Source organism: Caloenas nicobarica, chromosome 6, assembly GCF_036013445.1.
Source record: "Caloenas nicobarica isolate bCalNic1 chromosome 6, bCalNic1.hap1, whole genome shotgun sequence".
Taxonomy (NCBI): Eukaryota; Metazoa; Chordata; class Aves; order Columbiformes; family Columbidae; genus Caloenas; species Caloenas nicobarica.
Window position 1 is genome coordinate 24095250 of NC_088250.1, and position 16556 is coordinate 24111805.

The 16556-nt window shown below is 36.9% G+C and overlaps 1 protein-coding gene across 2 annotated transcripts in view; it reads right to left on the minus strand.

Annotated features, from left to right (window-relative positions):
* Positions 1-15510, minus strand: part of SLC4A10 (solute carrier family 4 member 10) — a 66919-nt gene extending 51409 nt beyond the window's left edge. For both annotated transcript variants that reach the window (XM_065637820.1, XM_065637819.1), the window contains exons 1-2: positions 15412-15510; positions 4474-4662 (exon numbers count right to left, since the gene is read on the minus strand). In XM_065637820.1, coding sequence (XP_065493892.1) covers positions 4474-4662; positions 15412-15442 — 220 coding nt within the window. In that variant the 5' untranslated portion in view covers positions 15443-15510. The remainder of the gene's footprint in view (positions 1-4473; positions 4663-15411) is intronic.
* Between the last annotated feature and the right edge of the window lie 1046 nt (positions 15511-16556).

A 16556-nucleotide genomic window follows, 5' to 3' on the forward strand; every position in this document is an offset into this window, starting at 1 on the left:
GTTAGAACTCATTACATACACACACACACGTAATTTGAAGTCTAGACTAAAAGTGAAATAGCCAGTCAAAAAAACTTAAATTGATGTGATGAAAACTTCTTTTCCTAACTACATATTTGTCAAATTCTCTACTTTCCCATGCCACACATGCTTAAATTCTGAATTGGAGAACCCTCTAAAAGGGGAGAGGCTTATGAAATTATTTTAGCATTCCTGTAACAATAGAAAGGTGTTGTGTATTTGCAATGTCTTTGGCTTTTTAGACCACACTATAGAAATTTACAGACACAGTTCTCAGGTAGAGTGAAAAACCTATTGATCTCAATAAAAATAAGTTAAATTGCTTTACAAATCAAACTTCCCAAAAATTGTTTACTAATGACAAATTTTCGTATTTTTACCTGCCTTTACATTATTTATGCTAAAATTACTTGCAACCCTCTATTTGGGGTATTTGGTGTCAAATTAGACTTAAGAACAAAAAGTCATTTTTCCTGCTCTTATGCCAAATTTGACGGTTGGTTTTTATTGGAACTTCAAAAGCAGGCTTTTAATTCTCACAGTTTTGATGGTTAATGAAAAGTGAAAGTTAAACACAGCATGGCAGCATTAAAAATGCATGGTAAATCCATAGCACCCTGCATCTTAGCCCTGCAGAGGATGTGAAGAAAAGCCATTGTAAACAAAAGATAATACTACTAAATACAAAGCAAATTAATTAGATGGTCTGACAGACTCTTAAACAAAGAAAAAATGGAGGAAGAACATATGCACAACTATCTTCCAGCAAAGATACCACAGTAGTCTGTCAGCTGCATAGCCATGCACTGAATTTAAGTTTCTGTCTTCATTTTCAGACTTTGCTCCGGAATAGCTGGAAATGGACACATTGATAAGCTAGTGTAGTCAGGAACATGGTCAAAGGAGTTTTGCATCCTCAGCTGTACCAGGTAACCCAGAAGGCAAGGACTTATGGCTATGAATCACTTATTTTACAAATTACAGACTGCTAAGGATTGTTATCAGTTAAACTGTCCACATGAAACCCAAATTTAACCAAACTGAGAGTTCCCTTTTGTGCAGAAAAAGCATCCAATTTCCTCTGCCTCCTTTCAACAGGGACAAATAAGTGGCCCTTCTAAATCTCCTGGCAATTGCTGTTACTGAAAAGTCTGATCTGAGCTGTAAGCTCATAGTATTACCTGAGATGATCTGTTTTTCTCCCTGCAGTCTTCTATCAATTCAGCTTCTCATCCAGAAAGTAAAAGCAATAATAAAATGTTTTACTATTTTAATGCATTTTTCTATTAAAGAGAGAAAAATACTGCTACTGTTTGCTAGATATGAAATATTCTACGTTCATACATTCTACACAATGTTTGCGCACAATGGGAATAAGTACCCTAAAATGATGCCTTGACTCCATTTTACCAGTTTGTCCTCGGGAAACAAAGACGTGTCTCACAAGACACTTTCGACAATAATACATGGTGTTTCGCTCTCTTAATTTTGCTTTCTTTTACATGTATTTATCTGCCTGTTCTTTTGCTTTCACCTGATCCAAAGTTATATTTTAACGACTCATCTTTGTCTTATTATGAGAAGCTTGTACAGACACTCCATTGCAATCTAAAAAGAAATAGCACTACAGTGAGCATAAGACTGTAGCTGAACTCTAGCATTTGGGTCATGAGGCAATGGCAGCAGATAATGATCAGAAACCTCGCTGCTACCCCTGGTCAAGCTTCCAAGGGCTCCTCATTTCCTGAAAGCTGAGCATTTCAGCATAGATTCCTGTAAAACTTACACACCACATACTATTGCAAGTTACCCACAGTAAAGAAATAACTAAGAGTATGCCAGCAGAGGTAGCAGTCAGTGTGCCTAAAATTAGGCAGCTCTCCAGAATCACCTTTCCCCGCTCCATTAATCCCAGCATATTGGGGTGACAGTTGCCACTCAAGGCCATGAGCTGTTTTATTTGCTGTTGTGTTGAAAAGGGAAAAAATTGTGATTCCTTTGAAAACCAAAAACATAAGAGAGAATTTTCCTCTTCTAAAGCTAACACTAATTTTAGTACAATTGACACAATAAAAAAAAAAAAATTTGGACTTTTTAATGTAACAGTGTAATGGATGGTAAGAGAGAAATTTAAAATAAACCAACCCCTCTTTGCTTTATCACAGGGCCATAATCTATTTTGAAGAGGTCAGTACAGGAGTCTGCCAAATGTGCATTAGCACTTGAAGGATGCAAGCAGAAGAACAATGCTTGAAACTGATTAGAAGATACATGTCCAAAAAGATTCAGTTTGGAACTCTTCATTGTAATTTAAATAAAAAGTTAATTTACCTTCATATAAATGTTCCTGGAATTATTTGGATTTGTATTGTTTATGGTACATTTAATTTAAACTAACACAGTGAAAGTGACAGTAATTTTTTAACCAGATGTTAGAGGGCTCTGATGCATCTCTACATAAAGACATGAACTGGAATTCAGTAGTTTTTCATCTTGAAAAATAAGCACAGACAAAGGAAAACCTCTAAGAGTGTGTCTCCCTACTCACAGAATCACTTAACCACCGAGTATAGAAAATCAGTGTGTTTAATATGGACTTTGATGCTATCCTGATCAGAATCTATTTTGGGGGGAATTAGAGATATGAAGGTTCCCACAAGAAACTTAGGCAAAAATGAGATGTTTCTAGAGTGAATTGCTGTATCAGTTCCACTAACAGCTAAAGAAAGTTACTGAAATTGATATTATGATACTTTTCACAGCTTGCCCTGAGAGGTCTTTTTAAGTAGACCTACTGCTTATTTGTTATATAAGACCTAGTGAAAAAAGCTCATGGAATGCAAGTGGCCATCTTGTGCCCTGTGGAAACTGAGGAATATAAACACTATAGCACCGACTTTCTTAAGTGCCTCCTGAATATCTGTTTAAAGTCATTAGCAAGAGTTGCACAAATCAACAGGAATGTTGCCTTAAAAAGGATGAACAATCAACCTACTTTTGCTCTTGTGCATCCATATGCGTCCTCACACACATCTTAGTAAATACTACATTTTCCTTACTCTTAAAATGCTATGGCATAATTTATACGTTTCTATTTACTATCCTCTTCAGATGAAATCAGATGTTGCCTTTTAGGTCTGAGAGTCTCTCCCGGGGAAGCAGCTAGATTTAGAAGTACTTATTAAAACTTTATATGGTGATAATTGAAACAAAGGTTCCTTCCTTGAAACCAAAGCCAATCTTTATACCAACATCCCTATCTTGGCAGATCAGCCGCACCACTACTCCCTCCTGACACCAACCAGCTGCCCCTTGCACCTTCCCTGTGCCACGGGTGTTCCCTCATGCCACACGTCCCAGGGTGACAGAGGAGCTCAGCAGGGCCCTGAACCAGACACAGCAGCAGAAGGGACTGAGATTTCACTAAAGCTGAGGTGATTTGGGGAATAAGAGTCACTAAAGTGCAATGGTGTCCAGAAAAAATGTTGTGGGTATTGTGATGATACTGGATACAGAGGCTTGGTAATTTTGCAATGTACAAATCTAGTGAATTAATTGTAAATACTTGCAAAATCTTGCTGCATGTTTCATAACACAGGCCTGTGTCTACGTAAATAAGGAAGAGGCAATAAGAAATGATCCTTCATTATGATTAACCTATAATAGCAGTACGGCTTATAAAGGCTTCTGTGAAACCAAGGAAAAAAAATTAAGCCACTATTTTAGTGCAGAACTACTCTGAAAATATGCTCTCTCATTTTCATGAATATGATTTTTCCAAAAAGCGGTTTTCTGAAAGAATAAGGTATAGTTCTTGTGGCATCTCTCCAACAGTGTCATCTTGAAAATGTTCTTCTCATTTTCCAACTCCTCAAACTCAACTATGAAATCTGAAACACCAGTTGAACACTAGCTAATGCATACAGTGTCATAGACTTAGAAACTATTCTAAGAATCCATTACATTTTAACCAAATAGGCCCTGGATGGTCAACAGAAGTCAAAAATAGTCAAATCACATTTCTGGCACTAATGGAGCATGTCAACAGTTCAGAGCAACACTGCGCAAAGATGCTGAAGCTCCGTCTGAAGGTTCGCCCAGGATGCCTAAAGCACCACAAGTGTCCTTGAGCTGTGCTGCGCTGGGGATAACATGCCATGGCAGTTAATCAGGGCAGAGTGGCGCTCGAACACAGTTAACCTGCTTCCAACACCTGAGCTTCTCCCCTTGAGTAGCACAGCCCTGAACTGTCCAGGACACCTGAATTCCAAACTTAAACAGATGTGTTACTGAATGCATAAGAGGAACCACTCATGTAAAAGGTACCACTTTTACACAGTGGCTTTTCAGAGCAGAGTCACACTGAGTTCAAGCTGTGGGTTCAAGCACATGTGGTACTGAACAGGCAGATGTTATTGAAAGCTCAAAATGCAAAATAAAGCAACGCATTACCATTTTTATCCATGGAATGGGGCTCAGACTGCTTCTTTCCAATATCGGCAAAGGATCTCACAATTGGGATCCTGTTGCTCAGCTTTTTCTGGTTCTGATGGTGATGCTGTTTCAGTAAGGCCTCATGCACTCTGTGACGAACATCTTCACTGAGCTGCCCAGAACCCACCTGCTGGTCCAGAATCATATCTGAAAATATATACATAAACATAATAAAAGAAGGGAAAGAAGAAATATTTTATCTTCTAAATTGCAGTAACAAGAATTACTACCCTACAGGATTACAAGTGAAAGGTATCAGTTCCTTTAATGCAATAGAATTAAATGGTATGGTTTGGTTTATTTAAAAGTGCTTTACTCTCAGGTTAAAAAAAAAAATCTAAAAGGATGCTATTAATGTAACAAGGTCAATCCCTAAAGAAAATATGCAGTTCCCAAATTAAGGTCATCTATGTAACTTTGAAGTCAGATCCTAAGCACTCCCATACATAATACATTTAAACCCAGTATTATGATGTTTATAAGTTGCCTTTTTTTTTCCAAATAACCCCTACCTTATTTGCTACAAAGGACCAGTATGATGTGATGAAACGACTTTTTTATTCCCTTTATACTTACCACAGGAGATCACTGCCTAGGTCTTTATTTCTTATAACTATAATTACAAGACTTTCAGTACAATATAAAGAAATTCCAGATAAGACAATACAGGAAAATTTGCTGCATTATTTGCAAATACTTGATCTCATTCTGCTGCCCGATGTACATGTTCATGCAAGAGAATCACTACCTGGAGGTGTGAGTGAAACTGATCCCCTGCTAAGAAATTACAACCATTTTTACAGTCTACTGGCAGAAAATACTCTTACATATTCATACTCAAAACTATTTGTAAATATGTGCATTATGTATTTCAAACGGGAAAGAACTATTGAGAATTCTGGGGATTTCTAAATTATTATTTTGGGAAATCCTGCTAGCAACAGTAATAATACTTAACAGAAAAAGAAAGGAACAAAAGAAATTGTGTATCAAAGCAAGTAAAACAGCATTTCAGTACACATTGTCTTCATCTATCCACTAGGAGAAACTGTACTGCACAAAAACAGTGATACAACAAGCTGACTCAAAAGCTCCTTGTACTGAAAAATCAGACAGCTCATGATTCTGTGCTGGTATCAAATTCACATCTACCAGTAAACTCAGTGGAAAAGCAAGCAGAGCAGAAAAAATAAAAAGCAGATGCATCATGAGTAGAGACAGAGTTTGTCAGGTCTTCAATAATTGCCAAGAGCAAGAGGAGATAATAAAAGGCATTAAATAATTATGCTGGTTAAATGCGGAGTTTAATTGCTAACAGTCAACTATGCATTGTATGTACATTTTAAAAGCACAACAGGTTTTCTGAAGTTCTCAATATCCACATAAAAAGTCAATGTATCACATACATAGCTGCTTGAAGAGCTGAACAACAAATTATCTGCATGTTTCCCTTACTATGAAGAGGCTACCAACAAATGTGATGACACACAAAAAAACAAAGCTAGGTCCATGGATAAACACAGCTGCCAACAGCTGCAAACACAAGAGATGCATCCACATCTCGCAATGAAGAGTGATGGAGAGGTTTTCAATGTTGCCTTTGACTAAAGAGCTCACACCAAAGAGTCATGTTGCCCAGTGCTGTGCCTAAATTCATAAAACCTGTCTTCAGGGTGCTTCATCTGACTCTGAAGAGAACTGATCTCTAGGGTTAACTCAAACACCAGTTATCTCTGCACTTCCAGTCTAGACAAACAGAGTTTTCCTATTACTCCAGACTCTCATGGAAGCGATAGAGAGGCATAGCAGCAAGATGAGTGACAGGCAAAAGAGAAGGTAACGCGAGTTCAAGAGAAAGCCTTTAGTAGAATGTTTACAGAAGGAGCCAAGAATTTGCAACACACAAGAAAAAGAAAAGCAAGCTCCAGCTTCAAGAAACATAACAGGAGATCATCTGTAACATAACAGGAGATCTTCAAAGGAAAGCAATAAATAATAAACATATAACTGAGGGCATCTGTGCTAAAGCAAAACGGAACTGATCCTCTCCCCTTCTCTTCCCTTTTTTAATTCTGCTGACCAAATGACAAACTGTAGAAGATGCAAAACCAAAGATTACCTTCTTTGAGTTGCTCTAAGACAGAAATCAAAAGGAAGAGCTGAAAAAAAGGACTCCTCTAGAACAGGCAAATTTAGGATTGCGGTCACCACCTTGCTTACAGATCAGTGGAACTTCACTTGTAAGGTGTCACTCCTGGAATTACAGTATTTTCCATATTAAATATTAAAATATATTAACTACTGAGGATGGTGTTACTATTTAAGATGATCCACTCGAGGAGAGAAAATGTCAAGAAAAAGAAAATCATATCCTTATCCTCTTCCTAGCCTAGATGCTCTGCTAGAACAGTCACACAAGCCACGCAGTTAGTGCCAGCGTGGTTATGAACAATTTTTACTTCCTGCCAAACTGAGAAGGGAGTGGCTTACCTGGAGGGGTTTTTTACAACAACTTCCCTTGCACCTCTACCCCACATAAAAAGGGAAGATGCATTCAGATTTGGAAAGAGTGAAGATATGCTTTCTTGCCTTGATGCTCCCTTCCAGTTGTCATTCCTTTAATACAGACCCACTTGCAGTAGCAGCTGTAGGAGTTTAAGTATAGCCAAATTACTGCCAGATTGCTCTATTTTGACCATTTTCTCAAAATGTGAACAGATTTGAAGAGTAGTGAGAAAGACTGTCTCCATCAGCAGCTATCATAATGGGATTCCACTTCAGTTTCTTCCCAAGTTTTTCAACGTAACTTTTAAAAGCCGAAGCCTCTGCAATGGCAGTGATAGCACTCTTGATTGCAAAGATAAGCTTAAAACCAAGAGCAACATGGTTTAAGGTCCAATGGCAAAAAGGAGCATTTTAAACATCTCATTTTCAAAATAATCCTGTAAGAAGATCATCCTATATGCTCCCACCAGTTGAAGCTGCACCTACTTTCCAAAGCCCTCTTTTTCACTTTTGTATCTAGAGCACATGGCCATTTCTCCAAACTCCATATGACAAAACAGAGAAAAGAATACAGACCTGAAACTTCACAGCATTGTATCTCAGCTACATTCCTGTGTAACAACAGAGACTCCCCAGGGTTTTTATGCTCAGCAACCAAGGTCTGAGGATATTTTTGTTTGTTTTAAAGCATTTTCCTCTTCAATGACCTTTTAAATCCTGAAAAGCCCCCTTGTAGCCAGAGACACTGCTTATTATTATATTTTTCAAGGATGCTTCCCAACCATATGGAGCTTTCAGCAAGATGCAATGTGTGGAATATCCACCAGCACAGGGTTACCCATTCTATTAATTGCTCACACCATACCATTTCTGCTGACATAAGGAATACTGAAGTAGAACGTTCCTTCAGAAATGAATCTTGATTCATACCGGAACCACGAAATCATTTTTTCAAGGTGTTAAAGACAGACATACTTCCTGCCCTGGTAATTTAAAAAGATTCAAAGAAACTTGGGGTTTCATATAATTTCAGTGATGTTTTCTTCATTCAGACTCAGTTACAATATATCATCTACATAAAATTTATTTTAAGAGTAAATGTGAGCAATGTGAATACTTAAAAAAGCTATTGTAGTAACTCAAATGTAACTCCACATCACCTGTGAACAATTTCCCCAGGCTGTGAATTAGAGCATCAGGGGCACAGGCACCCTAAATCAGCTCAAATGCAGCACAGCTCACATGTTGCCCAGCACAGCAAACTGCATCCATCCCACCTCTAGGGTTAGTGAGGATGCAAAAGCAAGTTGGCTGCTTCCACTCACTCTGGAGACATTTATTACACCCTGCAGCATTGTACAGAAACGTGCGGCCAGATCCACGTGGAGCCATTCCAGGTCCAAGCAAATGAGCAATAAGAAGACACTCAAGTGTGGTCACAGCTCATTCCTCATTGCTCCATGTTCACAGCATGCCCACACCTCACATACAATACTACAGGAAACTCTCAGGTGAAGCATAGAATAAATTTATAGAAGATATACTGCATTTGCATCAAAATACCTGTCAAAGTCCAAAAAGAAATTACTAAGAGGTAAACAAGCTAAACTGGGCCTTACTTCTGCAGTGGTAAGTAAAGAACCAAGATCCAACTCAGTAGATACCAGCAAAGTTGCTGGTATTTACACCTCTCAATCTTCCAAATTTTATAACTGTGCAATCGCAGGACAAAATGAAAGATTAATGACAAAAAATAGAACACATGGGCTTTTGCGTGCATCATGACTGCAGTGACAGCTGACTACAAAACCTAACTTAAAAGACAAGGTTTGTGGTTGATTTCTTCCCCTTAAAGACAGGGGAGAAGAAAACAGAAGCAACTCTAAAGCAGTGCCTTATGGAAGACATTCAGTTGAAATGCTCTTTTTCATCTCAATCTGGCTCTAACACGAAGCCGAATATATACTTCCTCAGTGAGTGAGGTATGAGGAGCAACAGCAAACTAGCAATTAGGATTCTAGAGCTGCATTTGTCAACCAAGACCCATTTACAACAGTGATTATAAACAAGCTATCTAAGCCAGTGGATTTAGCCCACTGATCTAAGGAGGCAGAGCGTTTCACTGCACTGAGAGACAGATTCTAGTTCCAGATCTACCTGAAATAATTTTGTGCAAATTCTCAGTTGAATTACTTGAAAAGGAAAGATGGAGAGTGAAAAATGTCTGCTTTTTAAAGTAATACCACACAATTTTACTGAAAGACAAGAGCAAGAATTTCACAAAACTGTAAATAGGAGAGACTAGGCTAAAATCCCCCGGTTGCGGCTCAGAGAGCAAGCACAGTTGTAAATCAGAGCTATGCTGACATGCCACAGTGGATGCTATCAAAAGAATAGACACATCATAAAACAATATATTTTGCATCTCTAAACAGAAGAACCACCATGAGGGACATTGGTTCGGTCTCTACACATAAAATGAAAGCTGCGATTGACTTGTGCAATTTTTAAAATTCCCACATTTGTGGTTAACACGGGAAAATGCAAAACAAAACAAAACACCAAACTACTTAGAAGTTTGTATGAGATTTACAATTTACTCACAGACAAACGAACAAAACTTGATAAAGGTTTCCCTGTAGAGGTAATCACCACATGATACGCTCTAAATAAAGCAAACAAACGCAAAAACCTTGGTGTAGAAGCTGAACAAAAGACAGGTATAGGGTCAAACAGAGAAGAAGATTGCTCACAGGCTACCCCATTCTCTGTTACAGTGTTTGTAATAAAAGTTAAATTTACCATAAAAAGCACTGTCAGAAACATAATACAATGTGAGTGTCACAGCTGAAACAAAAGACGCCAGTGAAATAAAATCTAAACTGGAGCCAGTTTAAATGTATCATTATTATGGACTAATATAACTTAAAGCATAGAAAGGCAAAAGAAGACTTGTTCAGATTGAAAGCTTAACATGATATTACTGAAATCAATAAAATTGCACACTTGGGATGTAATGCCCTGAGCTGTTGAGCACAGAGTCCAGTGACCTCAATCACAAGATTAAGCTGTTACACAGATTGAAAGTTTGATCATGAGCAACATGCGAAACTGCTTGGGAAAAAAAAAGGAGTCGGATCTCTGGATTGGAAAGCATGGAAATATTTAAAATTGAATTTAAAAAAATACACCATTATTACATTTAAGCTATTTAAAATAAATGGGATTATCAAATATTTCAAACATGTGCACGTCACCGAAGCACCACTGTGCAATGCTGAGGCCACAGTTCGTATTTGACAAGATTTGACATTTGTTCACAGTACACTCTGCACAAGTACAATAAAATGCAAGATCTGTGACTCATGTTGTAAAGAAAGTATTGCCATTAAAGGCTGGACTGAACAGTTTTTGAACCAAACAACAGAAAATGGCATCATATATTAAGCAGAAGAACCTTCTGGGTCCCATTCAGTGGTTAGAATCAAAAAAACAGATGGTAATCTGAGAATCTACATGGTTTCAAAGGAACTAAATGAAAATATCAAAAGAGAACATTTTCATTTGCCAACTTGAACAACACAGTGAAGCTGCTCTCTAATGGTGCAGCCAGATTCTGGCAAATATCTCCTCAAGAGACAAGTTCCAAAATAAATTGTTGTGATTACATAGATTTTTCAGACTTCCTTTTAGCATATGTTCTATACAGAAGTGATCGATAAAATATTATTACATCAAATGTTCAAAGGAATTCCTTGTGCATGGAGTGCTAGCTTACTGATACAGGAGCCACTGCAAAGACAAAGAAAAAAGAATGTCATATATTAAAAACAATAAAAAACCCAAACCAAAAACTAAAATGTCTTTAATCAAATATGCATTTTTAAACAGTGTGAAGTTCGGCAGAGGAATTGAGCACTTTTCAAGGGAAAAGTAAAATCCATCTTACAAAATTTAAAAACAATTTGAGAAATTTCAGGAATGAATATGCTGTTTCACTGCGTGATGACAATGTTTGAAATTCATCTCAAAAGTCTCTATTATAGTAAGATATTGCCTGTGAATTCAGCATCATAGGTATGAATAAGCTCTTTATCAACAAAGACAATTGGGTGCCTGTCAAAAGAAATGTACAGTCTTCTAGATGAAGCCATTTTTAATAACACAGTTGGAATGAAAAAGAATCTAACAGAGAACGGACGTGCTGGAAGACAGGATGATTTAAAAATTCTCACGACATCACTGGTGCCAAAATATTTTTATGCAGAACTACCAGAGTTTCCAGGGATGAAATACAAAATGTTCTGAAAGCCATGTAAACAGTAAAAAAGATGTTTTTCATCTGTAGATTTTACCACAAGCCCATTAAAGTCTTAAAACACAGACTTTAATAAAATAAATTTTCAAGAATTGAGTGCTGAGAGTTTAATGCCTTAGTGAGTGTTTACAGAGTAATAGCTTTGACTAAACCAAATAGGAATTGTCTCAATTCAGCAACAAAGATTAAGTACACCTCTTTCAAGGATACAAAGACTGGCACTGTGTTTACAGAAATATAATTTGATATTGGAATATAGCCCAGATAGCAAGACATTACCAACAAATACAAAACACACATTTCTCCCTAGCAAAGTGTTAGGCACATAAAAAGGAAGTACATGTGCACGATTAGTTTATTTCATCTCAAAAGATACAAAGCACCATAGTAATGCAGTAAAATTATCAACAGATTTCATTAAAAAACAAAACCCACAGTAAGAAACTATTAATCAGAAGTACAAGAACAAAAGCTAAATTTAGGGGTACCACTTAAGACCATGGCATATAATCTGTTTTTGCAAATTCTCCTACATGAAATATACACAGTAGCAACCAAAAGTGACTATCAGGATCACTGGCCTAGCCCAGCACGAGAACAGCCAGCAAGCAAAATAAGAAGAGAGTTACATGTTCAAAAAATTTGAAGCCAACAGGTGAGAACAACCATTTCTTTAAATTCTAAAGTGTCAGGACTGTCAGACACAACTAGAATACATACCGACTCCAGGGTGAAAACAATGTCTGCATTGTATAGCACACAGTAAGTAGGATTGTAACTACAGACAGCGAACAGCAGCTGAGTAGAACTAACAAGAAAGTATCTTCTCAGAGATACAAGTTCTGTCTTATCTTCAGGTCCAGCAGTTGTTTATATGAAAAATAAGAGCAGCCTGTCACATTATCAAATTTCTAACATATCTAACACACTTATCTTGGTGGTGTGCTTGTCACCACTACTACTAGTCTTTCATCCTCCCAACGCTGCCTAATGTGTGCCACACTCTTTGTAACATTTTGTAGGCACTGGACAGCAGGAACGACAGGTGTAGTATTATAGTAACAAATTACAAAGGAACTTAACTGAGGAAGAGGAAAACAGCATTTCTACAACACTAATAATAATAATAATAATAATAATAATAGAGGAAAGCAAGTGGAATAGCAACTTTATTTCTAGGGGAAAAAATCCTCTTGGAAGATACTTGACACAGAACATGGCTGATCTATAGAATGATTAACTTGCCAGAAGAACCTGCTGCAAAGTTGTTAAAAAAAAAAAAGAAAAAAAGCTTCTTGAATCTGCAGATGGAAAAGAGGAAGACAAAAACCCTCTCTCAAAGACAAAGCAAGACCCATGCAAACCTTATCATGTGCCAGATCGCCTCACCAGAAAGAGATGCCTTCCAGTTCAAACAAATAAACTAACAAATGAAATTCACCCACATCTGCCACAACAGATACTTTTAAAGAGAAAGTGGTACATGCCAGTTCATGAAAGTCATCCTAAAGCCTCTTGTCAGAAGAAACAAGTTTCCCTAATCAACAAATCAAGATATCCCAGAAGCAGGACTGATTCAGAATAGCATTACAGTAACTCATCAAATTCTCTACTGAAGGACAACTTTCATGTGTGATGAGTTTCAAAACAAAATTAGAATTGTGAATGCTTGAATCTTCGGACATGTTAACTAAACAAACGAACAAAATTACTACAATTAATTAGGCATTAAGGAGATTACAAACAGGAATTCATTGTGGTCTCACTATACAATATCTTCCAAAAACAGGAAGAAAAGGAGTTTGCTGAAGTTATTTTTATTGTGTTAATCCTTACTTTACCTACCCAAATAAAAACAATTCTGGAAGGGAACTTTTAGCTGACTACGGAACGGAAGAAGTTGAGTGACTTCTGGATTAAAAATGTAAAGCTCAAGCTTGAAAATCTCAGTTTACTATTTAAGCAAAAAAGCAATAAAAGAACATAAAGCAGCTGATCTAAGTACTTCTTGATGATTTAAAAAAATAGCTGAATAAATAAATAATGAAGCAGCATACTGATACACACCTTTGTTCTTTCAAATCAGCTGCTTTTTATTCTTCATGATTATCTTCTATCATTGTAAAGACAAATTTTGAAGCTCTGATTCAGACCATGATTCATGGGAGAACCAGATCTTGGCACACAGTAGAAACCCACACACATTTCTGCAGATTTGGATCAATAATATCTTGCATCAGTTCAACACAATTTGGAAAAGGTAAATGCAAAAAGCTGCTACTGTCTGAGCCAGTTTTAATTCCACTGTTAAATACAGCCCACTGAACAATATCTCCCTTACTTGATAATGTAAATAACAACTAAAAGGAAATTTAACCGGCCCTTACATAGACTTACATGTCATCTATAATGCACTTTTCTTTATAATCTTGAGTGTCAGAAAATTTTCTTGCTCTGCGTTTTGTACCTTTACCTAAACAAAAGTTTTCTATATTTATGTGTGTATTTCCCGTTTTCTGTTAACACACTACTTCGTGCCTGTCACAAAGCAAAAAAAAAGGCCCCAACAACCACTCATGCACCATTTCTCTGTGCATGTGCTCTTTTCCCAAATTTACACCTGTTGCATCATACTTGATCTTCAAGCAAAGTTTGGAATGTGGAGAATTCCACAAATCTAATACAATATTTCTATAAAATAGCAATAGCTGTATAATTTGTATTATTTACAGATACAGCACGATTTTTAAAAATGTTGTGAGGTAAGGTAAAAGTAAGGTAAGGTAAAAGCAAGGCAACATGTGCGATATGCAAAGATACCAGTTCAAAAACCATCATAAGCATGAGACTAGCCCTTACTAAGGGTTAATAAAAAGAAAATTAGGGACGCCAGATTACAAAATAGTATATCTTTTTGCTCTGTGTCTTCTCTGTTGGAAGGGACAGATATTTTTAAACAACAGGAGAAAGGACACAGCACTAGAAACTCTCTAGGGCACGTGAGCTCTTGAATCAGGTGTTAACATTTTAATGACAAGTTAAAAGTCCAGTGTAAATATATTTCTAATACATACATTATCCCTCTCTTGCTAGACTAGAAAAATTACTTTATCTTCAATTCTTGTCTACTAAGAAATTTGTAAATTATCTAATTCAAATTACCGTCTATCTTTAGGACAGGAAATGAACATACCAGGCTGTACTGCATGGTTCTAGCATGGCCAGGCAATCTTTGTAGTTTTAGGACTCCTTAAGGCCCTGCATTACACGTCTGTACTATACAGTGCCTTAACAACCTGCTTTATTACAGTAATGCACTACCAAGAATTCCCCTGCAGTAACTAGTTATAGCCTTTACAGGAAACACCAGGAAAGCAGAAAATGGCATTCAGTCTCACTCTCGCTTATACTTTTAGGAGACAAGACTCATCCGTTATGTTGTCTCTTGCTTTCTGTTTCTGCTGTTCTCAAAAGCTCTAGAATTGCAACTGCCAAAAACACCTTTATTGGAAAATATGCACTCAACTTTAGTTAAGGAAGGTAACACATCTCAAAAATTTTGAAAAACTTACACTAAGTATTATTGCTCTTGATTTCATTCTCAGCTCAGAAATGTTTTTTAAACTGGTGTGTTTTCATTTTACATAATTCTGATGAATACTTCCCCATAACTTTTTTTTTAAAGCTAGATTGTCTGCAATTAGCTTAGCAGTAGATTCAGTTTGTGGATGTTAGCACATGCATCAATCACAATGTGAGGTGGCACAGAAAGAGCAGAGAACATGCCAGTTCTAATGAGATAGATATACAAACTATCCTCTCTCCTCCATTTTAATTTTCTCCTTTACATAAAAATTGATTCTGAAAACAGCGAAGTCTATATGAAAAATATAAATAAAATATTTACCAGTTGCGTCAGACATTAGTTTCTTTCTCATATATGGAGTAAAATATTTCCTAGGAGTTTCTAAACCAAACTGGTTATTATGCAACATCTTTCTTGTAAGAAATTTTGTAAGTACTTGATTTTATTATTAATATTCCTAACTAATAAATGCAGCATGAATACATACCTGCAATTTCTTCTATGGAGTTAGCTCTCATGTCCAAAAGAACTGTGCCATTCAGGATACAGCTTCTCAGCTCAAACAAGCTATGAAGTGACAGTGTGGCAACATATGGCTTGCTCCACCTCTCTCCACCATCCTCTACATCTTCTTCAAACTTCAACCACCTGTACAAACAACCAATTTTATAACTCCATTGTGCATGAGAATGAAAAATAAATCATGTCCATGGATATCGAAAGATAACTGTTAAACATGTATTTGGTTTTCAGGTTATTCCTTTGTGGGAAAGACAAGAAAATTCTCTTGCCTGCTTCTTCCCATATAATGCTGTATTATACAATTTTTGAAGATAAATTCTGACCACAGAGATGAAAACAGACACATTATTGTACTTTGCAAAAACTTTCAGTAATTCTTTGGTGTACAATGCTATTTCTATGATAGAACAACAAGTAGTACAAAAAGGACAGAAAACAAGAATTTGTGATTGAGAAAAAGAGAAGCTATACATAATAAGAACACAGGTGAGAACTTTCTCCATTTAGTCTTAATTTCAAACTAAACACAACAAAAAAAGAGACATTTTTCATTTAAAGTAAATATACTGACATAGTAACACTTCACAGAATCTGCATCCTTTATCACCAGCATAGACTTTTCACAAAACACAGTGTTACAAGCTTTGTTAGTTTAAGTTGTTAGTTACTTAAGTGCACTAAGCTACTCATAAAGGCAGTAAAATGTTTTGCAAAATTTAGTCTATTTTTAATTTCTCATCAGTGTTTATAAATATCTCAAGGGTGGGTGTCAAGAGGATGGGACCAGACTCCTTTCAGTGGTGCCCAACAATACGATGAGGGGCAACAGGCACAGGCTGAAGCATTGGAGGTTCCATCTGAATATGAGGAAAAACTTCTTCACTTTGAGGGTACCAGAGCACTGGAACAGGCTGCCCAGAGAGGTTGTGGAGTCTCCTTTTCTGGAGACATTCAAAACCTGCCTGGACACATTCCTGTGCAATCTGCTCCAGGTGAGCCTGCTTTAGCAGGTGGGTCGGACTAGATGATCTCCAGAGGTCTCTTCTAACCCCAACCACACTGTGATTCAAAACTTGATCAATTAACATGAAAAACCTCATAGGCACATAC